General features: G+C 46.1%; 1 protein-coding gene across 15 annotated transcripts in view; it reads left to right on the top strand.

Moving 5' to 3' along the window:
* The window catches only part of LOC120530703 (protein unc-80 homolog), a 101,642-nt gene that overhangs the window by 30,612 nt on the left and 48,524 nt on the right, over nucleotides 1-22,506 (top strand). For 10 of the 15 annotated variants that reach the window (XM_039755144.1, XM_039755143.1, XM_039755146.1 and 7 more), the window contains 11 exons: nucleotides 304-410; nucleotides 3,338-3,485; nucleotides 10,021-10,193; nucleotides 13,349-13,561; nucleotides 15,426-15,561; nucleotides 17,439-17,572; nucleotides 17,658-17,832; nucleotides 19,586-19,789; nucleotides 19,880-19,977; nucleotides 22,036-22,236; nucleotides 22,317-22,424. In XM_039755144.1, coding sequence (XP_039611078.1) covers nucleotides 304-410; nucleotides 3,338-3,485; nucleotides 10,021-10,193; nucleotides 13,349-13,561; nucleotides 15,426-15,561; nucleotides 17,439-17,572; nucleotides 17,658-17,832; nucleotides 19,586-19,789; nucleotides 19,880-19,977; nucleotides 22,036-22,236; nucleotides 22,317-22,424 — 1,697 coding nt within the window. The remainder of the gene's footprint in view (nucleotides 1-303; nucleotides 411-3,337; nucleotides 3,486-10,020; nucleotides 10,194-13,348; nucleotides 13,562-15,425; nucleotides 15,562-17,438; nucleotides 17,573-17,657; nucleotides 17,833-19,585; nucleotides 19,790-19,879; nucleotides 19,978-22,035; nucleotides 22,237-22,316; nucleotides 22,425-22,506) is intronic. The other 5 variants (XM_039755155.1, XM_039755153.1, XM_039755154.1 and 2 more) reach the window with 1 other exon arrangement.

The following is a 22,506-nucleotide window of genomic DNA, read 5'->3' as shown; positions in this document are numbered from 1 at the left end:
ACAAGAAGTCGCTAGTAACCGTTTCACTCTTTACTTGTTTAATATGCCTGTGAATTGTGTTTATCTAAAGTAAAACCTTACAATGGAAACTTGTGTTTACGTACCGCCTAACTTTACGTTAAGTAAGTTGTACTCATCTTTAAATAATGTTTCAATTCTCTTTTTTAGTTATAAATGATATTTAGCTCAGAAAAGTATCCCAGTAGTCCAAAGAGAAAGGATCCTGAGGCCGCGGGCTCTCGCCATGCTGACCGGTGTTTTCTCTTTTTCCTTCTCCACACGCCTGTCTTCTGGTCTGAACAGGGAACTGGCTGAAGAGATCTTCCCTCTCTGGGTTCACCGATGGAGTCGAAGACCTGCTGGATATCAGCTCTGTGGACAGGCTGTCTTTTATACGGCAGAGCTCAAAGGTAAAACTCCATGGCGTACGATCGTGTTTAGTCTGCATATCTTATATATAAATGTCTACGGGTGGAAGTGTGTGCGTCTGTCTGTCTGGCCTGAAAGTGCGAGGCTACAGCGTGAAGCTCAAAGAGCCAGCAAGGCGGCCGTAAGTCGGAAGAGTCGGAAGAAGAAAGACGTATGAGGCTACGCCATAGTGAAACCTCCAAGGAAAGGACAAACGAGAGAGAAACTCGCTTAGCCACTGACAGACGAGGGAGGCGAGCGCGTCTGCCTTTCAATTTTATTTTCTGATGATTTCAATAATTTCTCGGAGCCCGGGCTTTTCACAGCACACGCTTACACAGCTAGTGTCTTTATAACGATGTTCTCAAGACCAAATTACTGCTTGTATAAAATTAAGACTGACTCTTAGTAAGTTCTTGTGTCAATCATCTTTATTGAGCTCTATGACGTACACGCCCAAGGAGGTCTGCGTAAGCTTTCTAACACACTGGTGAGGCCTCATCTGGAGTCCTGGGTGCAGTTTGGGTCTCCATAAGGACAGAGCAGCGTTAGAGAAGGTCCAGACGAGAGCGACGAGGTCTATCTGAGGGGACGAGTGATGAGGAAAGACTAAAAGAGCTGAGCCTTTTACAGTGATGAAGAGGAGACCACCTGACTGACGTGTTTTACATGATGAAGGGAGCTAGTCCAGTGGATCCAGAGGGTGACTTTAAAGACTGTTAAAGATACAATTCACACAAACATTAGGAAGTTTTCGAGGACCACAGACACATGGAATAAGTGACCAGATAGTGAGGTGGACAGGAGGACATTAAGGACCTTCAGAACCCGACTTGGTAGAATTTGGAGGAATTGAGTGGAGAAGACTGGCGAGCTTTGAGGGCTGAATGACTTCTTCCCTTCCAGATTGTTCTGATGTTCTAATGTGAACAAAGCCTACACGTTTAACCTGAGCGCCCATACATTTCACAGAAAAATAAAATGTAGGCTTACTGATTTTTATCATAATGGAATACAAAGTAATGAGTTCATCGACCCTCCTGTCTTTGTCCTCTCTTTGTAGTCATTTAAGTGGAGGGACAGAGAAAAGCTTTTAATGGCTGGGTGTGACCTGGAGGTTGGGTGCATCTGTTTGATGTGCTGCACATCTGAAATTCTCTAACAGGAAGACATTGAAGTTCTACAGTAGCTCTAGAAAGTGAAGCCAGCAGCGTCAGACACTCACTGTGAAGGGCACGGCTAACATACTCAACGGCGTGCTGATTCACATTCTAGTGAAGGACTCCTGGCCAGTGCTGTCGTCTGATTGGCTGCCATTTCATTTCTCTACTACTAAGGGTAGCGTCCGTTAATATTCTCACCACACTGAGGTGCCCAGGGTTGGTGTAGGGTCAGTTGCTGATATCCCCAGACATTTGATTCATGGATGGCCTGAGCTGGCTGGTCTCATAAGATGGGTGAGACGACGAGGAGTTGCCAGACGTTGGCCTTCACATACCAAGGTGTCTGTGATCTTTGTATTTTGTTTCCTTTCCTACGGAATTCTGCTTCTTTGTGACTTTCAGGTGTGAGGCTCTTTAGATGTCATGAAAGAGTTTTTGAATGCCAAACAAGAGAGGGCATTGCCAGCTATGTTGTGTGTGTTTATCATGGGATGTACATTTTCAATGTAGGCTCTGCCTGTAGTTTTCCTCCTAAACATTTATCTCGTATTTCTGACGAATGCTGCACATTCTATAGGGTGGTCCATTTAGTCTTTCATGTGCTCTTCATCCCATTTAGTCTAAACCAGGGGTGTTGAACTCTGGGCCTGGTGGGCCGCAGTGGCTGCAGCTTTTCATTCTCACCCTTCTCCTAATCAGTGATCAGTCTTCACTGCTAAATAACTCCTTGGCTCTTCATTTTCATAGCCCTGTTTTTAAGGATTCAGTCCTCTAAATTGATTTGTTTCTTCATTAAATGGCAGCCAAACAGAAATGAGACCACAGATGACCAACTGGGATTCCAAACTCCAGCAGTTTCTTAACGAGAAGCCGATTCTTGCTGTTGATTAAACCCGTTATTTAATTCCATGGCCTATTGCTGCTCTCATTCTGCCACAGCAGACGTTCCCAAAGCTGTTGATTTTTCTGTTTTTTCTAAGACCACCGTCAAGATGTTTTGGTGACCTGAGAGATCAGCCTTACCGAGACCTCCACCTTTCTTTATTTTCAGATTTTGTGTGAGGTGAGCTGGTCGTGTGGCGGCTCGTTTTGTGCCTCATTATTGTTTGGCTGCTGATTAAATAAAAAGAGACAAGTAAGGGGCCTGAGGCCAGTTAATTAAAACTAAAGCAAAAGAAGTTAATTAGCAGCAAAAACTGGTCACTAATGAAGAAGATGGTTAGAATGAAAACCTGCAGCCACTGCGGCCCAGAGTTGGACTCCCGTGGTCTTAATCCAAAGGTCTGCTAGTCAGTAGTTGCCATCTTTAGCCCTATACTGGTTCAGGTTATCGTTTTGACTTTACAGCACCAGCTCTGTGGAGACCCAACAGATGACTTGAACAGTTGTCTTTTTAATGACTTTATAGGTGACATTTTGCTAGAAATGTATAAAACATAATGATTTATGTGCTGAGTGGTGTTTACCGTCCAGTGCCAGACTTGATTTTCCCTGACAACATTTAAATTGTTCTTCTGTGTGAAAGTAATCCGCAGTTTTTGATTGACTTGACTCGGGGAAAGCAAGAAGCTGATGATCATCAGTTGAGCAAGCAGGAGAGGAGCCATTTTGTGGTCACTTCTCATACTTAAGAGAGCTGTAACTCAGATCTGAGCAGAGCGGGCCGTCTTTGGATACTTCCAGTAAATGTAAAAGTAATGCTGCTTCCCAAGTGACAAGGCCCGAGTTCACACCAAACTCCTAACACTGTGCCTTTGATCACGCAGGTGAAGTTCACCAGTGCAGTGAAGCTATCTGAAGGAGGTGCAATGGAGTACGGCCGGGACGAGGAGGAAAATTTCTTCAAGCGTCTCGGTAAATGGCGCTCCAGCCGAAGGAACCCATCCAAGCTTCACCACACAGAAGAAAAAGATGGTAGACCCCTGGGGCTTCCTTTGCTTCACTGTGTGTGTTTTTGTTTGTCCAACGCCATCCTCCATGCACTGCGGCTGAGTGTCCTTGTCCTCTCTTTAAGCTAAGCCAGTCTTCTTTGTGAGCACATATCCCTCATCATGTAAGTGTGCCAAGAGTTGCTCTTTTATATTTTTTCCTCTATGAAAAAAAATACAGAGCTACACTCGTGTCATGACGCAGTCTGAATGTGCACATCTACTGTTAGTCCTGGGAGAGTGTGGCTGCTGCACCTTTGGGGTTACCACATTTCACCAAAGCGGAGCCTGAGCCTGCCTCATGGTGCCAAAACAGCACCTTTGCTGTTCCAGAGGTCAAGCCAGCAGGGTACTTGAGAGTGTGGGAGTTAAGGGCTAAGCAGGCAAATTCTTCACGCATGACAACTATCCTGAAGTGTCAACGGCTATCTATCTATCTATCTATCTATCTATCTATCTATCTATCTATCTATCTATCTATCTATCTATCTATCTATCTATCTATCTATTATATAGTGCCTTTCATCTATCTATCTATCTATCTATCTATCTATCTATCTATCTATCTATCTATCTATCTATCTATCTATCTATCTATCTATCTATCTATTATATAGTGCCTTTCATCTATCTATCTATCTATCTATCTATCTATCTATCTATCTATCTATCTATCTATCTATGCTGCTTTCTCCATTCCGTCCTCATTTGTTGATGCAGGTTTGTTTTAAGTGCTGTGTGGCATTTCATTTTGTGACCTGACAATGGCCTGTTGATTCTCTCGGATTCTGCACTGAACATGTAGAATCGAATGAGAATGACAGCAGCTGTTCTGAATCGTAACAGAGATGTCTGAAACAGAAACTGTCGGCAGTTAGTGAGCACCGTTTTAAAGCTGAATTCAATGTTCTGATACAATACAGTAGGCCCTTGCATTTCGTGGCTGGTTGCTGTGTTCCCAAAGCTCTGAGAAGCAAACACCTAAATGTTAAATGAGAAGAGTTCTCTTCACAACTTGTGCTTTGTAGACATAAGCGTGCACATAAAGGCTCCTGCGTCACACTGACTAAGCGAAGGGAGGGATGAAGAAGAGAAAGTGAACGTGGGACTGACTCATCACTGCCCTACCGTTGCTCTGTCATTGTCACTTCAGAAGGCTTGGCAGGGTAGTCCGATGTTCTCGCCGCTAGTTAAGTCTAAGATTTACTTATGTGTCACTAAAGTGCCGTTAGTGGATGGCTAATTTAATTGGACACGTAATTCACTTCTGACTAATTTACAGAAGGTTGGTGTCGTTTACACATCAGTATCTCTGCGTATAAAAGGCAAAGCCCTCACTGACTCCTCACTAATTCTCCCACTTTCCATGCAGGTGGGAAGCTGAAATTTCGTGTGCTCATTCCTTGCAGTGTACTTACAGAAGTTAGGTGTGTTTGATGTCCTATTGCAACACCCAAGGGGGGAAATGGGTGTGCCCCCTAAACTCTATATATAGATGGGGGAACCCCCTCCTCACTATGCCTGCGACTTCCAATATACGTGGGGAGCCCAAATTTCCTAGGCTCATCCTTCACACTGTACCGACAAACGTTAAGTATGTTTTCATTTTGCGCTGTGCCCCGTAACGGACTTTCGAAACTAACGCTTTTTTTTTGGTGGTTCTCACCATTATACGTAAGGAACTTTAGGAACTGACCTCTCCTTTTTGCAGTTTCAATAAATAAGTCACAGGGCCAGACTCTAAAAAAGGTCGGCATTGACTTGACACAAGATTGCTCCTCACATGGCCGACTGTATGTAAGCTCAGCAGACAGCTTGGTCATTTTACAGCCCGAGGGCAGAAAGAGATCCTTACATCCTAAAAATGTGTATTTCTCATTCACAAGCTTTACAATCATCAAATTCCTTCTCAGTACTAAAATCAGCCCACGACAATTACATCGACAGTCGTGTTACGTTAGTTTTAAAATGTCTCCTTTTCTTTTTCACAACTTCTTTAACACACTACTTCTCTGCTGCGAAGCGCGGGTATTTTGCTAGTTTTATATAAATTTGATAATCCTTAACAGTTGTAAAGGTCGTGGCAGAAGTTGCTAATTATTTAACATTTCTATATTTATCTGTTCTTTTTTAAGGAGACATTTACATATAAATATGAATGTGAAAAATAGCAGAAGAAGTTATCTGTTAATAAGAAAGTCGCTTCTTAAAACAGGGTGGCAGAGCAGCACAGCGGCCTCACCAGGACTGTCTCCAGGTCACATGATTCTTGATTATGCTTGGTAAACGGACAGGTGGATTATGCCAACTACATGAGACGAGGAAAGGGATGGCTGTGCATTGCCATTGTAGAGCATTGTAGCAGAAGACAAAAGCTGACTCAGTTTACCAAATGAAAGTCAAACTCCCAAGGAAGACAATTGGATGGAAACAAAGTCAATCGTCATAGCAGTCACCTGCACTATATCTGTATATAATCTTCATTTGGATCTTGATCTTTGTTTGTCCGCGAATGAATTAGAAGAAGAAGCACTAGAGGGCAGTAGAGAGACAGCTAAAACATAGGCATTGCGTTAAGAATCTCCTCCAGGCTTACACTACTGAAGACTGCAGTGCGCCAGTCACACCTCAAAACACAGACATTCAAACTAAACAGATTGCTGTGCTTTAAATGAACTGAAGAGATCTTCATTTAGATCTCGATCTTTGTTTGTCCGCAAATTCCACGCATGCGTAGACCACCTTCCAGTTTAGTACGTTGTTGTTACTCACGGATGTCAACGATGTGCCGGAATAACGAAAGGGGTGGTGGACAGTGTTACGCTGGTCAGCTCCTGAGGTACGTGCCTACGTAACATATGAATGAAAGAAAGACAGTAGGTAAAATGAATGACAACGTAACAGCAAGTTCCGGAAATTATTATCGTTATGTTGTAGCCGGCGAGTGCTGCGCGTCTCACAGTTGTACCGTGGCTTGCTCACATGTCAGTGAAGTGATCCCTATTTATTCTTTAAAGAGCCTGGATACCTACAGTATGCGTCCCCCTTTAATAACCATCGCTCCGTGTATATTGCCTTACTCTTTGGATTGCCACAAAGCAACCTGCGAGACTGGAGAAAGGCGGAGAAGACATCGTGAGAGGAAACGACAGCGTCGTGAAAACAAGACGGACTGTGAACGGACAGAAGCAGAAATGCTCCTACACCACCACATAATTACGATTCGGACAGTGATGCAGAGTAGGCCGTTCCTATTGAATCAATGTCCAAGGGTTTTCTTTTGTAACTTTGTTTCCCTTATAAAGAATCATAATGCTGTGCGACGAAAGGCCCAGTTCACGACTGGCAGCCGCGTTTAAACAGGGAGCCCTTCACAGACAACTTTAACACGCACAACGTAGTTGGGCACACATGGTTAGTTATGGTATAACTGTGCCCCCATGGGTTTGAATATTCTGGGATAGGCCGCACATACAAAGCACCTTCAATAAACCCCAAAACAGGCCTGAGTCAAGGCAGCTATCTCCTCTGTTGCAATGTCCATTACTGATACAATTATTCAAAAAGCACAACTTGCCGTCTGGGTGTTTGCCCAGGCAGTGCCCGATTAGTGGAAACTCTCCACATGTGTAGCAGTCAAAGAACACTTCACCACCCAGAAACAACTACTGGTGTGTCATTTCAATGTGGCTTTGTCTAATGTCCCTGTAAATGAAATGTACATATAATAACTATAATGATAATAATAAAGGAGCCATGCTACATGTGGCCAGTGATGACCCCCACTACACGCCCAGCCTACCTGCTAAGGGGTCTCTCCTTGAGCTGCCTTTCCGGAGGTTCCTTCCATTTTTTTGGGAGTGTTTTCTGTTCTTCTTAGAGAGTCAAGGCTGGGGTGTGGGGGGGTGGCTGTTAAAGCCCATTGCGACACTTCTTGTGTGATTTTGGGCTACACAAAAATAAATAGTAAAAAAATAAATAAATGGATTGTATCCACCTGACACCTTTAGTAGAAGACCGGGCCTATACGGCCGCTAGCCACCTTCTTTAAAAGACAATGACCCAGATATTCTACTGGACTATCAAGTGGCTGCCTGTTCAAAGTGTGCGTCTTGTTCCGGCACAGATGTCAATATTCGGCACTTCTTCTGTTGCTCTTATTTTCTGTGTCCACTGATTCAGCTCAGTCCATCATGAAGCCATGGCGTCACTAAACTGCAAAGGACACACAGCCAGGGCCTGTCCAGCCTGTTGTAGTCTGTGAATTCTACACACAAATGTGCGCAGGCTTGTAATTTAAGGTAGGTGATTGGTTTAGTTTGATGTTGATATAAGGATATGAGCACAGACAAGGAAACAGAAGATGTGAAATGTGGAAGAAGATGAAATGAAAGATGTATTTCTACTGAATGTATCAGCACAGTGTAATGCATGTGACATGATGCCCGTTAGGACGCTCGCCGCGCTCCTTGCTTGGTTGAAGGCTTCTCTAGTCCTATTGCCCGTACTCTTAATGAAAGGCGGCTCGGTTTCAAGAGTGCCATGCAGTCAAATTATTATATTAGTCTCCAGGTTGGTACTTTAGGGACAGCAGTGTCCCTGTGCCCCAGAGCTTGGATTTGTTCTCCATACAATGGGTCACTCGGGCGGTAGTGGCTGTCATCTTCTATGGCCCTTTCTGCTGCCCTGTAACAGTAACTAATTTGTCCAGCTCCACTCCTTTATCCTGTTTTCCGCGGTCAGGGATGGCCTGAGTTAATCCTGAGCCTGTCCCCCCCCAGAGGTCTTGTTCTCTGGCAGTCACAGGTGGCCTTGTCCTCCTACTTCCAAACTTACTAAATGGCCAAGTCTCAAAGGCAGCTCACCAGCTGCTGGCTGTCCAAGCGGAATAACTTGAACCCACAGGACCTACCGGGACAATAGCTAGTGAACTGGTCTGTAAAGCCGAAGCTCACGAGTTTAGTCTCCATGTATGATCAAGAGCAAGTCCCTCGATGTCCCTAGTCACACACTGCCATGCCTTCGGAGACACTCGCTGCTTATCCATTGCTGACTGTCACAGTCCTCCTACCTCAGCATTTAGCCGAATTTAAACTCTGCCCCGTTTGTCAGATGCATATCTCTAACCACTAACCAAATCTAAGCATAAATGAAAACCACGTCAGCCTTGCGCACTAACAGTGCATGAAGAGAGCCAAGATGACTTGCGTTAACCCAACGTGTGCAGTACGCCATTCTGCTGACCTGAAAGATGGATTCGCCAGGAGGAGGCACTCTGGGGAACGCTGCGAATGGCAACGGCCTACTGTATTTTGTAGCAATCTTTCATAACACTTTAAAACTGAATGGAGAATGGTTTGTTAACCTAGTGAGACTAAGACCCTGATACACTGAGGCTAATTTGTTGTGATCATGAACAGGAAACTGCTTTGGATGCTTCTGATTCTGCCGTCTGCATCCTTGTCTCGCAAGTGGAGAAATGCCAGGGCTTGGCACCAGAAACCTCCTCCTTCGGCAGGGCTGGGTTACTGGTGCCATTGGGCCATCCTGGTACGTCTTCTTAATTTCTAGCATTCTGAAGGTTGGGTAACAGCCAAATGAGGGGAAAAAAATCTGTTACCAAAACTACTGGAGAGAAATCTTCTAGTGCTTGTAAGTAATGCACAAATTCAGTTTTATCAATGAACGTTATGAAAGGATTTTGTGTGTCTCTTCACATTTCTGGATAGTATTGTGTATAAAATTGTCCTTACTTGTTTATCTCCCCATGAACATCCAAAATCTGGAAATGTCATAATTATGTTGTTTCCATCCGCCACCTGGATCTCCTGGGAAGTTATTGTAACGCAACATTATTGTGTTTCCTGTCACACCAGAAACAAACGAAGCCAATTGGGATCACGACCCTGTCACTTCTGGTTGCATGTTGGCTAATCCCCTTCCCTTCTTATCAGTACAAATGGAAGACGTGACATGGTACCTGCATGCCAGCAGTCCTAGAGCGCCCGCGAGCAGTCCTAGGGCACTTGCCTAAAGGTGCCATTCGTGCTTATCTTGCCGTACTCATCCTTGGGAAGCCACAGTATTGGGACAGCTTACTGCTGCCTGGCTTTGGGGTGCAGATGGAAACACATAAAGAAAAACTATTGACAAATTCAAAACTCCTCTGTGTAAGTTGAAAAGTTAGCGCTTGGGGTCCACCATATCTTGTTTTCCATTTATTACCAATTTTCTAGAGTGATTCACTTCTGGATTAAAGTAAAAAATACTAAAGTTTATGGAGTTAAAATTCGGAAAGCCGTCTGTGAAGGAAGATGGTCAGTGAATGCTTTTGTCTCTGAGTTTTTAATTGCATTGAGCACATGTCCGATCACTGACGTTTCCATTCAGTCAATTAGATCTCAGCATGACTCATTCCAAGGGACTCTTGGTCCTCGCAATCAGGTGAAATGACCTTGTCAAGTCTAATTCCACTGTCTTTGAAAGATGCTACGTTGTGTTGTCCTGCCTGCCTCTTGCAGGGTGTCACAGCTTTCAAGAACGCTTGGCTGCCAGTCAGGAAGGAATGAAAAACAAGAATGTGGTCAACCTAGGAGCCATTCGCCAGGGCATGAAGCGCTTCCAGTTCCTTCTCAACTGCTGTGAACCGGGCACCATTCCCGATGCCTCCATCTTGGCAGCAGCCCTTGACTTGGTAGGGTACTTTGTCTGTTGGAATGCGTTATTTGAGTATCTGAATTACATTTTCTGAATGTTTACCGTATTTCTGAAGGTGTTTATGACATTTATTTACAGAAGAAACAGAAAATGACCAGAACGGATTAACTGATTTTTAACTTGTGTAGCCCACTAATTTAGGTAGACTTGCATGCATATGTTCTTCGTACCTCAAGTGATGACAGGGTTAGACTGTTTGTGTTTGCATGAACCTTGCATGCCTGAATTATTCGTTTTTTTTCTTATGTCCATGTGATGTTTCCATGAATTGTTTGCATACATGAGGTGATTGTAGGCCCACCTGTTGGCCATTCATCTTTAGTACCATCTAAGATGGGCTGACCTGCACCACCACCACCTGATCAAAGCACCGTGGTGTCCCTACATTGATAGATTACAGGCCAGAAGTCCACACGACCATCATCATCATCAAGTGCTTCCATGAGAACCCAGAATACAATGAGGACTGATTGAGATCATTTATGTTAGGTGGACTGCCTAGAGGGTTTCTGGTCAGGTGGTCTTGTGGCCTGGACCCCCTCCAGCCATCTGGAGTTGTTTTTGTTTTTTTCTGTCTTCCCTGACCATCGGACCACCTTACTCTTATTCTATGTTAATTAGTGTTCTCTTATTTTAATTCTTACTTTGTCTTTTTTTCTCTTTCTTCATCATATAAAGCACTTTGAGTTTTATTATTTGTATGAAAATGTCCTCTAGAAGTAAATGTTGTTGTTGTTGACCGGACCTCCTTATCCCCAGCAACTTCCTCCTACCCTCCTTCAGTAATGCGCAGGCAATTCCAGGACATGGAGAGACAATGATCTCTTTGGCATGTCCCGGGTGCCTCAGGGTCTTCTACCAGCAGGTTGTGCCTTGAGCACCCCCCAGGGAAGCACACTAACTACATGCTGAGCCCACCTCAGCGCTCATCTCAGTTCTGCTCCACTGTCCAGCTGAACTCCTCACACTGTCAGCCCCCAGCCTTCAGCTGCCCACCATTACCCAGAGCTTGTGACCATAGGAGAGGATGTGACCTGCAGATCGAGAGATTCACCCCTGCAGTCCACTGTTGAGTTTGTAAAACAAACCAATTTGTTAGTCAATCACAGTCGCCACTCACTCACTCCACAGTAGAACCCCAAGGTGCTTGAACTCCTCCACCCTTACCAGCAGAGAACAAGCTACTCTTCTCAGACTTCACACTTGGCTGCCAACCATTCAGTGCACAGCAGAGGTGCTGTTGTGGTGAGCACTGGAGGCGACACCATCTGCCAAGAGCAGGAATGCAGCCCTTAGGTCCTCAAAAGGAGGCCCTTCAAATCTCGGCAACTCCTCGATATCCTGTTTGTGACCAGAGAGGAGAGAAGGTGTGCCCGTGAAGGGTCTCGGCTTACAGTATCATCAAGTATCTAAACACTGGAAGCCGTTTTCCTTTATCAAGGTCTAGTGCGCCTTGATCTGTCCTACTCCTGTCCTACTCCTGTCCTACTCCTTTCAGCTGACCCTCCACCTTCTCTGCCTTGTGGATGCTGAACCCCCATGGCAGTTCCACACGGCTCTCTTGCACTGGACCCCAATGGGCTACATGGACTATCAAGTGCTGCCCAACAACTGCCATCCACACACTCGACTCCAGGAATGGTTCCACGAGAGGTTCTCATAGATCTGATGAGAACAACCATGAGGGTCCATTATGGATTTGTCCTTGTCTGGCCATCAGTCCAATTTGTTGTGAGTTACCCTGTCAACAGATAGCATAGCCCTGGGGGCCATTGAGGTATGCCAGCGCCCCACCACTCCAAGGTCACAGTCCAAGGAGGAGGTCCATCGGCTATGACAGGCCATCGTTGTTGTTTGTTTGACTGTGAAGATAACTGAGTGATCCATTTGTGCTCTCTCGTCTGTTTAGGTGTGTGTCCTGCTCGGTGGTCCATCTTGATTTAGTGTCATCACTGGCTGATTTCTGGGCCTGTCTGAGGTCCTGCCTGTTGGCCCTTTCTCGTTTCGTCTTTTTTTTTTAGTGGCCCACCATTCTCGTTGAGTCAGGGTGCAGTTTTGATTGGTGGTCCTTCAGTTTTGTCCATCGTCCTCCTGTCTGCATGTCCCCCGTTCATCATTACCGCTAGCTAACCCTTTGTCTTTATGCAGATTAGGGTCATTTAGCTTTGTGCCTGACCTCTCTGGACCAGGCCAGGGTAAGCAATGCATTTCTTGAAGGGCTTGTTCTCTTTTATGCACCAAATTGACATTCAACAGCACACTGAGGACGAATCAAAATTGAGGAAATGGCGGGTATGTTTAAGGACATGACTGGGGACGCTAAACCAAAAAAAGCAACTTCTGAAAAGCACACACACGCTTTGTCCTGGCAAGAGGAGACGTGCATCACTGTGGTCACAGGCTGCTTTTAAAGTAAACTTGGATTGGATGGTAAGCCACGTGCCAAGGCGCTTGAGTGTCAAGTGGGCGCCGAGCAAGTCGAGGCACGTCTGAAATCCACACACGGCTCTCTTTCCGTATCCATCAGTCTTCTAAAACGTGTGTCGTGCTCAGGGTGACGTGGAGAAGGTCCTTGTTCATGTGGCATTGGGGACTCCAGTCCATCACAGGACACACACACACAGCTGGCCAGTTTGAAGTCATCAATTGATCTGCCGTGAATGTCTTAATCCTAATCCACATACTTTAACTTTCAAAGTGAATCCGGCAGATTACTACCACACGACAACCAACTTGAATTTGAGGACAGCTGATCCCACAGAAGTGATTAGTGTGAGAAGCAGGTAGCCTGGAAGTGCTCCGTGACACTTGGCATACGTGTTGACTGTAGAAGGCACAGAGCTCTGACATTGTTGGAGGGAAAGACAACGTAAGTGGCAGTGGAGCAAACAAGATGGAGGGGCAGAAGGTCTCCTTCCACTGGCTAAACCTTTCCTTTATTCCTGGCCATGGTGAGCTCGAGTCACTCATAGAAAGCACTGACTTGTGGCCTTGCTTTACGTTTTTGGGTCTTCACGGGTACTTTATACATTTAGGTGGGGACACAGTTGTTATCAATATGTCATAAAACATGTGTGTGCTGCTTGGTTAGTGTCACTGTACCATAAACGTGACTTTCTCTTGATGTCTCAGGAAGCTCCTGTGGTAGCCAGAGCATCCCTGTTTTTGGAGTGTGCACGCTTTGTGCACCGCTGCAACCGAGGAAACTGGCCCGAGTGGATGAAGGGACACCATGTCAATATCACAAAGAGGGGATTGTCCCGTGGGAGATCACCAGTGGTGGGCAACAAGAGGAACCAGAAGCTTCAGTGGAACGCCGCCAAACATTTCTGCCAGTGGGGTGATGTATGTAGCAGTTTCTCTTGTCTGCTGTCCTCTTCCATTGTGAATGTCACCCTGGGCTGTGCTCAGTGCTAACTAGACTAGTGCTGCCCGGCTGTCACTTTTATTGAGATCCCTCAGGCCTAACCCTCTAAATGGCACTTATTTGTGATTCTCCTGGCACAGTCAGGTATATTCAGGTAGAACTGCATGCACTTCTTAGGCTCGACTTGCCAGCTAAGGAGTGTGGTGGTACTGCCCAAACTGCCAGCCCTCGCCTGTTCGGTTTTCTCCACAGTTAGTGCCTGACGCTGTTTATTGCAATACGTTTACTTACACAGCAAGAATAGCAGTCGGCTCTCATTGTGTGTGTACACATCTGCTGTAAAAGCGAGTGGGTGATTCAACATGTCCGAGGGGGTGTGTGTGTGTGTGTGTGTGTGTGTGTGTGTGTTTCGGTTTGGGTTTCTCCCTAAAAGGCACCTTCATTTGTGAACTTGTTTCTTCAGTCCTTCCATGTCCACAAAGAAGGCCGACTGCTTCTTCTCACATTTGTGTACATCACAAGGTTTATGGACATTGTGAGTGCCCCCCAGTTTACATGCTGCCCACTCCATCTACTATGTGCCACCTCCTCGTCTTATCCTTTCCCCGTGTCACGTTGATGCAGCCAAGTTGTATTTCTGGTGACTTTTGATTAAGTAACTAATAACTGGCCTGGCGTGTGTGTGTGCGCCCTGCGGTTGGCTGGCGCCCTGCCCAGGGTTTGTTCCTGCCTTGCGCCCTGTGTTGGCTGGGATTGGCTCCAGCAGACCCCTGTGACCCTGTAGTTAGGATATAGCGGGTTGGATGATGGATAGATGGATGGAACTAACAACTGGAGCATCACTGGCTTTCAGATTAGTGTGGCATCTTTTTTATTGCATGTATTGAAAACCGTATTCGCGATGAGAAGTGTTGTGTTTTCTGTGATTATTGCTTAGAGCCAGCAATTAACACTTAGGTAGCAACATACAATATGGCACAGGGGGTGTATGTGATTCAGTACAGGTGCCAGCCTTTCAGTTTCTTTTCCAAAAAGGTGCCTCATTCACGGCCAAGAACCACAGAACATGGCACCTTCCGCTTGCGGTGGAGTTTGTAGTGTCTGTGGCTGCACTGAATGCCACCCGCTTCGCCCACAGCTTGTTCTTGTCCACGGTGTGCCATCTCGCGTGTTCTCCTTCCCACATGCCAGGTTGGCGCTGCCGGTGTACTTTGTATTCTAAGACTACAAAACATTGCAATGCAACTTCGGGTGAGTCTGGAGCCAACTGAAATACTTGGAGTGCTGGCAGGCTGAGGACAGTTTTCTGACCAGCGTATTACGTGAAATATCGAAGTATGGCTGTAGGTTTTAGAATTTATTTATGTGTGGCTTGATTTAAAGTCTTTAGTTTTGCTTTTCACTAATGAATACTTAAGACTTTGGCAGTGCACCATGGGAAGTTTTCTTTTTCTTGTTCATAACATTTACATTGAAAATATATGCAAATGATATGCGCTGTTTGCTAAGAAACAATTTCTGTTTATGTTCACTCAGGCTGTATTAGGCTATCTATCTGTGGCTTTTATGGGTAGAGCAGTAGGGACGCACTGCCAGGATGCCAAGCTGATGGGCCATTAGTGGGAACGAAAGGATTCAGACACCACTTGGCATGCCCTTGGCAGTGTTAGTACTGAAACAATGCATGCTGGTCTTTACAGGCCGCAGGCCACACACCCCACTTTCTCAAAGGCCAGTCCAGGCACACATTTGAAGCGCAGAACTTGACGTGACTGCAGTAAAGGTGGTGGTAAAGGAGCTGTAGAAGATGCAGGACCCACAGATCTTTTACTTTCTCCGCAGGCCATTGGGGGTCGCCTGAGTGAACTCTGCCATTCAGACAGCGAGAGCCCTGCCAACATTTTGGGTTTCATTTACGATGAAGAGACAAAACGGCGAATGAGGAAAGAGGATGAAGAGGAGGATTTCCTTGATGACAGTAGGGATGCACAAAAGAAAATCTATTGTGTTACAGTATACCCTTTTAAATTAATATTGTGTGTCATGTCATTCTTGGCATTTTGAAAAAAATGTGATTGAAAGCATCAGGCATGCGGCATCATACACACCCGACGTCTTTTTTTGTTTCAAAAGAAGTTTAAACAAGTTACAATAAGCCGATGGTAAAGACTCCATTTTCAATCCACGTTCACTGAGATGCACATGGTAGGTGCATTGGAGAGCCCAGATTGGACCCAGTGTGAGTGAGAGTGTGCCTGGGTGTTGGTGCCTTGTGCCCTGTGCCCTGTGCCCTGTGCGGCCTGCCATGATTGGCTCAGCTCCTCTACGACTCTGACGTTTGTTAATGCATGTGCAGTACGTAGCGGGAGCAACAAGTGAGTCGCCACTGGCTTGAGTTAATGATAATAAACAGCAAAGGTGTGATACGGCTTAGGCAGAGAGGTGGCACTGAGGTTAGGGATCTGCACTGGCAATGAGAAGGTTGACGGTTCGAATCCCATAAATGCCAATAGGGACTCTGCTCTGCTGGGCCCTTAACCTGGTGAGAAAAGCGCTATAGAAATGCAAAGAATTATTATCATTGTTATTAAGTCCACTTATGTGCTGTTAACGGGAGCTCCAGCCGGTTGTGATGAGAACAGGCCATTCAGGCCAAAATGACGTTAAGTTGAGTTTGAGAGGACCAAAGTCCTACTCTCCTAATAGTAAACAGAGGAAGTTTATTATTCTGGTGTAAGAGGCTGACATTGTTTGTGACCAAATAGCCCTTCTTTGAAGCCAAATGCATGGAATGAATTGTCCTAATTCTGGGCCATATAAACTTAGAGCTGTCCACATAGTGCTATGGATCATAAAGAGAGGATACAAGGAATTATGATGGGATACGAAGGCCAAACGGTACGCAGCTGACCACATGCAAGAAATGGAACCAGCTGGACAAGGCCGTCCTCATCTTGTCATCTATTCACTTTGATTGTTCCTAACTTGTGAAAAGCATGAGGCCCCCGTTAGCTGGTGGGCACGTAGAGCAGGTGGTACACTCCACTCTTCCCATCGAGATGTCTGCGCCACCTGTAGGAGTTCCTTAAACTGCACTGTCCACCTTTCTCCATGTAAGGTTCTAGATACGAGACCCTGGCATTGTGAGAGCCAAATGATCTGAACCTGCAATCCCAGTAGTGCCTGACATGACAGAAAGTCCGCACGCTGCTGCCCAGTATGGTGGAATATTAGGAAATTGTTGAATTTATTACTTGAGAAAAATATGTTTAAAGCTGGCACGGAGTTGAGTTATGGCTGGAGGTCAGTCAGATGTTCTGGTAATCTCTTGTTTCGCTTGGAAAGACGCAGGCAGCATTGCACCAGTGGTGACTGGCCCTCGAGTCATCAGGGCCCGATTTGTGACTTGACTGGGTGTTCTTGATTATTAGAACCCCTTCTCATCCTGTATGGTAAAGCGCTTGTTACAAGATCTCTGGGTGTGCAGTGCCAGTCATGTCTGCCATCTGACATTGCATCTCGTGGGATTGTAATCGGAAGACTCATCTCCTAACTTTAGCACGACCCAAAGTCTCAAAGCAGAGCCACCTTCAGTACTAATGTATTAATTCACCGGGGTGAAGGACCATTCATGCCTCTTGTGAGGCAGTTGGTGACATCTTTTAAAGTGTCTGTCACATTTCTCTGATGAGGGCCAAATGCACACTAAATGAAAGGTCTCAGACCCTTCTGACTCTGCTCACAAGTGGCCTCTGCGTATCGGTCGGGCCCTGCAGCCAGATTTACTTGCGTTCCCTCACATCTGCTTCTTCCATGTCAGGTCATTTATTGTTTCTTCTACTTGTTTCCTCCCAGATACGGTAAACCCAACCAAATGCTCCTGTCCTTTCGCTTTGAAAATGGCTGCCTGCCAGCTATTACTGGAAATTACAACTTTCCTTCGAGAAACTTTTCCGTGTTTACCGAGACCTCGCACTGAGCCGCTGGTGGTGAGTGTTTGCCTCGGATGGAGATTTTAGAGGAATGATAAACCGTGTGTAGCGATTCTGACTGCTCTGCTCTTTCTCTGACCAGGACCTGGAAAGCTGCAGACTTCGCCTTGACCCTGAACTTGATCGGCACAGATACGAGAGAAAGATTAGCTTTGCTGGAATCCTGGATGATGATGAAGCCAGAGATTCTCTGAACAGCAGCAGCCACACTCTCAAGTCTGACACCACCTGCGACGAAAAGAAAAGTGCTGATCCAGGTGAGAAAGAGAACCCAGAGTGCTGCACAGTTGTCAGGCTGAATCCTGGCGTAGCGTTTAGCCTTTGAGCTGGCGATGGGCGGCTGGCTCTTAGTCGGGCTGCTCCCCATAAACACATCGTAGGGTCTGCCCAGGTCACTTTTAAGTGCCGTGCACTCTCAGCTTTCACAGCAATGGCAAGAGCAGGCCATTCAGTCCACCACACCTTGTCAGGTTTTTCATGTCATGTCATAAACTGAGGAAGCTAAGCTCCTTCTCAGACTTGGGTCACACATTTCTTCAGCGCCAGCCTTCTACTCTCCTCTGCCATCTTGTATGCTGGTCCTCCATCTCTAAATGTAAGACTCGTCCTTTTCAGTCCCACACCTGATGAAGGCTACTCAGCCCTCACCTTCATCTTCTGAGTTTTTCAGGGTGGGAATGACCTTTACCTGGATGTGCACTTAAACAGCCCTCCACTATGCTGCATGACGCTGCCATTATGGCTTTGTCTTTCATTTTTCACATTCTGTTTGTAATTATTACATGGCATGCTGGCCTCCGAAGTAGAAGAGCACTTAAGAGCACAGGACTACAGAGGTTGAGTTATGAGGAAAGATTAAAAGAGCTGAGCCTTTACAGTTTAAGCAAAAGAAGATTAAGAGGTGACCTGACTGAAGGGTTTAAAATGATGAAGGGAGTTAGTCCAGTGGATCGAGACTCGTATTTTAAAATGAGCTCATCAAGAACACGGGGACACAGTTGAAACTTGTAAAGGTAAATGTCACACAAACATTAGTTCTTCTTTACACAAAGAACGATAGACACTTGGAATAAGAGACCAGGTAGTGTGGTGGACAGTAAGACGTTAGGGACTTTCAAAACTCAACTTGATGTTTTCTTGATGTTAATAAGTGGATAGGACTGGCGAGCTTTGTTGGGCTGAATGGCCTGTTCTCGTCTCGAGTGTTCTAATGTTCTAATACAAATAAAATGAACTTAAAGCTGAGTAAACTGCAACTCATTGACAGAAAGGCCTTCCACAAACACAAGTGACAGCAAGCAAGGCCAAGGACTTGACGAGACTGAGGTTACTAAACCTGAGAGGGGGCGAAGGGGCAAAGGAAAGAAAAACAGAACACGGTAAAGTGACACACAAAACACAAAGAAATGATGTCAATTGAAACAGATCAGGAAAGAGCCCCTGACGCTTTTGTATTGACTCAACATAAAATATCCTACCTAACAACGGGAGCACGAAGACGCTAAGAGATGGCATCTGCCATCAACACAAACCAACATGACACCACATGTGTGGCCAGTTGAAAGGTCCTGACACCCACCGTAACGAGTTAGCACTGGCTAGAGTGGGAACGGCAAAGGAGTGCAGGCTGATTACCGAGTCCATTTCGCTGTAATCAGAAAAGCTAAGTAAAGTGAGGTGAGGTGATGTGTCTGAGAACGTTACGCTGTAACCAGAAATGGGGAAAAAGGAGGGTGTTAGAGTTGAAAGTGAAATACGTTACATAGCCATCGACAGACTGGCCACTTCACTGACTGGGAGAGAAGTCTCATCGACCTGATTCAGGTTTATTAACGAGTCCCGCTGTTCTGATATTCTAAGGACTCGATCATTCTGACCCTGAAATGCTCTTCTTATACTGTGTGTATACTTTGTATGTGACAAGTCAAATCGGACTTGAATGGAAGTTAATATCGATTGATCGATCGCCTGCTCCTTCTTCATTTCATTTGCCTGTCTCTGCCTTGCCAGTTCCAATACGTAAGATAAGGATCGGGGGATCTCGACTGCTGCAGATTAAAGGGACGCGAAGCTTTCGTGTTAAAAAAGGCGGCTCGCTCTCGAGCATTCGACGTGCTGGCAGCTTGAAGAGCACCAAACTGTCCAGGCAGGACTCCGAGTCTGAGAATGAAGAGGTCTTGCTGTCCCAGAGCAGAGACACCGTCACGGACATTGGTGAGAAGCCCCCAATCTCGGGACGTTCTAACAGGAGCGTAACATCTGCACAATTCCAACCTGCCACCTTTGTCTGCTTTCTCCTCCCAGGAAGCCCATGGAGCACCAGTGAACCCAGCATCGAACCCGAGGGTCTGAGCAGCACAGGCACGGAGGAAAATTTCCATCGAAACATGTCCTGGCTACACGTATGTAACTTTCATATTGAAAGCTTTCTGCTCTTTATTCAATACTTGAAGAATTCAAATACTGATAACAAAGCACCAAAGGTTATACTGCAAAGTCGAGTCTGCCACGAGAGCCCCTCCTTAATGAACTCTTTATGAGCCATTTGTTTTGAGTGTTGTTAATATGCATGGACGCTGCTGCTGCCACCGAGATGCCATCTTAAATAACATTGGCGGTTGTGCCATTGTCAAAATACATTAATCCTTTGAAAAGGTGGTTTTGGAAATGACATAACTAAGTGGATTGCCTGCGGTGGGCTGGCGCCCTGCCCGGGGTTTGTTTCCTGCCTTGCGCCCTGTGTTGGCTGGGATTGGCTCCAGCAGACCCCCGTGAGGATATAGCGGGTTGGATAAATGGATCACCACCTCACAAAAAAGGAACTCGTCGATGGCTGATGTATTTTTTTTCATAATTAAGATCTTTATCTCAAATACGTTATTGTCGCTGTCCGTTTGTCTGTCCAGGAGTTTAAATCACCTCGCAAACCCTTTGACCTATCGACCTGAAATTTGGTACACATATACGCCATGACGTCTACTATCCGCTTTCGGGGTGATGATTGACCTCCAAGGTTATTCCTCTTTTTAGTTTTGTGTTGTTTCTTGTAGAACACGTGGCACATGTGTACGGGCGCTCTTCTCATCCCTACCACCTTCACCATCACTTCCCCTACCTCTTCATATCGTAAATCATTCTTGAGGCAGATTGAAGTGCCAAATGAAGTGAAAAATAAAAACGTACAAAGTAATTGCAATACAAACACGGACTTAATGAGTTTTAATGCGAAAAGATGCTGACGGCAGCAGAGAAAAAGCGGCCCGCTAGGGTGGAGAAAGAGTCTGAAGACGAGGAATGCTCAAGTCAAGCGGATTCACAGCACGTTCTCGTCATAGCAGTGCATGCGCCGTCGCTGGTATCTTTATATTTTTTTACTAGTTTTATATGTTAGTTCCATCCCAAACTGAATCAAGTGAAACCCAAGGGGTTGGCAGCTGGCAGCGTCTTGATATTTGATGGTAGCTCTTTGCTAAGCATTCTCATGAGATGTTTGGTCCTCTTCAGCTCTGAGTATCCAGTCGATGTCCAGGCAGCCACAGAATAAGCAGAGCCCAATGTCAGACCAGAACTGTGCCTGAAGGTGTCCTCAGGTTGACGTCTTCCATTGAACTGCTCCTAGAAGTGGGGTGGCAGCAGCGTCCCATTGCCTTTATCAGCACTTGACGTGAAGAGATGAGTGCCGGGACAGCCGCAGTTTGTCTCAGCAGTGCGCATGCAGTAGCGCTGACGCTCTTGAATGCCTCACTACAACATTAGTCCACATGCCGTAAACGGAGCGTTCGCTTTAGACAGACTCGCCGTAGCGTTGTCATCTGGACAGACACAGTGAGGTTCTGGCCTTCTTGTCTGCCATGCCACACTTTGCCACCCTCCAGACTTTGTTTTCAGTGTGACATGATAGACTAAGGAAGGACTGAGACTGCAGTGGGGTACACTAGCCCACCAAATAATGTTTCTGTTTCGGGAGTGGGTTCTTACCGGCCGAACTTGCGGCAGCACTTCCTGGTGTGGCGGAAGTGCTGCCCTTTGCCCCGGAAGCACTCCTGGCGTTCCTGGCAGGTTCAACTGCCATCTTGCCTGGTGTGGCGGAAGTGACAATACTTCCGGTCTGTTGAGACTTAAGGCGCCCCCTGGCGGTGGCCACAGGTCCCACGGGATAAAATCTTTTAGTCTCTTTCCTGTGGTCCTCTTTTTATCCAGGGCGGTTGCCCTCTCTTGACCCGGAAGCTATTATTGTCACCTTCCGGTCCTTTTAGTCGTCCCAGCCAGGTAAGAACCCCAGCCGTCTGTGACAGGTGATTCTGTGTGACAATTCAGAGAGTTGTGTCTTAGGGCTGTCCTGCTGCCACATTTGATTGATGGCTGTTGTTCGGTTCAGCATTATTGCCTTTTAAGTAACGAAGGTCGCTACGAGTGGCACCACATCAAATAAGCACTGAGTGACACATTGTGTTTTGCAGATCATCATCCTTCTGTGTAACCAGCAGAGCTTCATTTGCACCCACCTTGATTTCTGCCATCCCAGATGCTATCAGTATCACAGCCGTTCGTGTGCCCGCCTGGTCCGGGCCATTAAGTTGCTCTATGGTGGCACTGTAGACGGCCTCAAGGAGGACAGCTACACAACGGGTGCTGGCGTTCGTACCAAGAAGATCAAAGAGGTAGACGTGGGTCAGGGTCCGTGGGCTTCAGGTCGGGTGAGAACACTGCAGCTCTGCTCTGTCTGTTTGTGTTCCCACAGTGCTCAGACAAGTCATGCCTCCGGACGCCATCCCTCAAGAAAAGAGTGACGGACTCCAGCCTGGAAGGGAAAAAAGACATGGGCATGCTGAAATACATTCGAAATCAGGTGAAGACAAAGAAAAAGATGGATCTCTGTAGGAAAGGGGATGGCATTAATGGAGGTCATGTTGACCCTGCTTTGCTCAGTG

The sequence above is a fragment of the Polypterus senegalus genome, chromosome 6 (assembly GCF_016835505.1).
Source record: "Polypterus senegalus isolate Bchr_013 chromosome 6, ASM1683550v1, whole genome shotgun sequence".
NCBI lineage: Eukaryota > Metazoa > Chordata > Cladistia > Polypteriformes > Polypteridae > Polypterus > Polypterus senegalus.
Note: the sequence above shows the minus strand (reverse complement) of the source record. Positions and strands in the feature narration are given on the sequence as shown.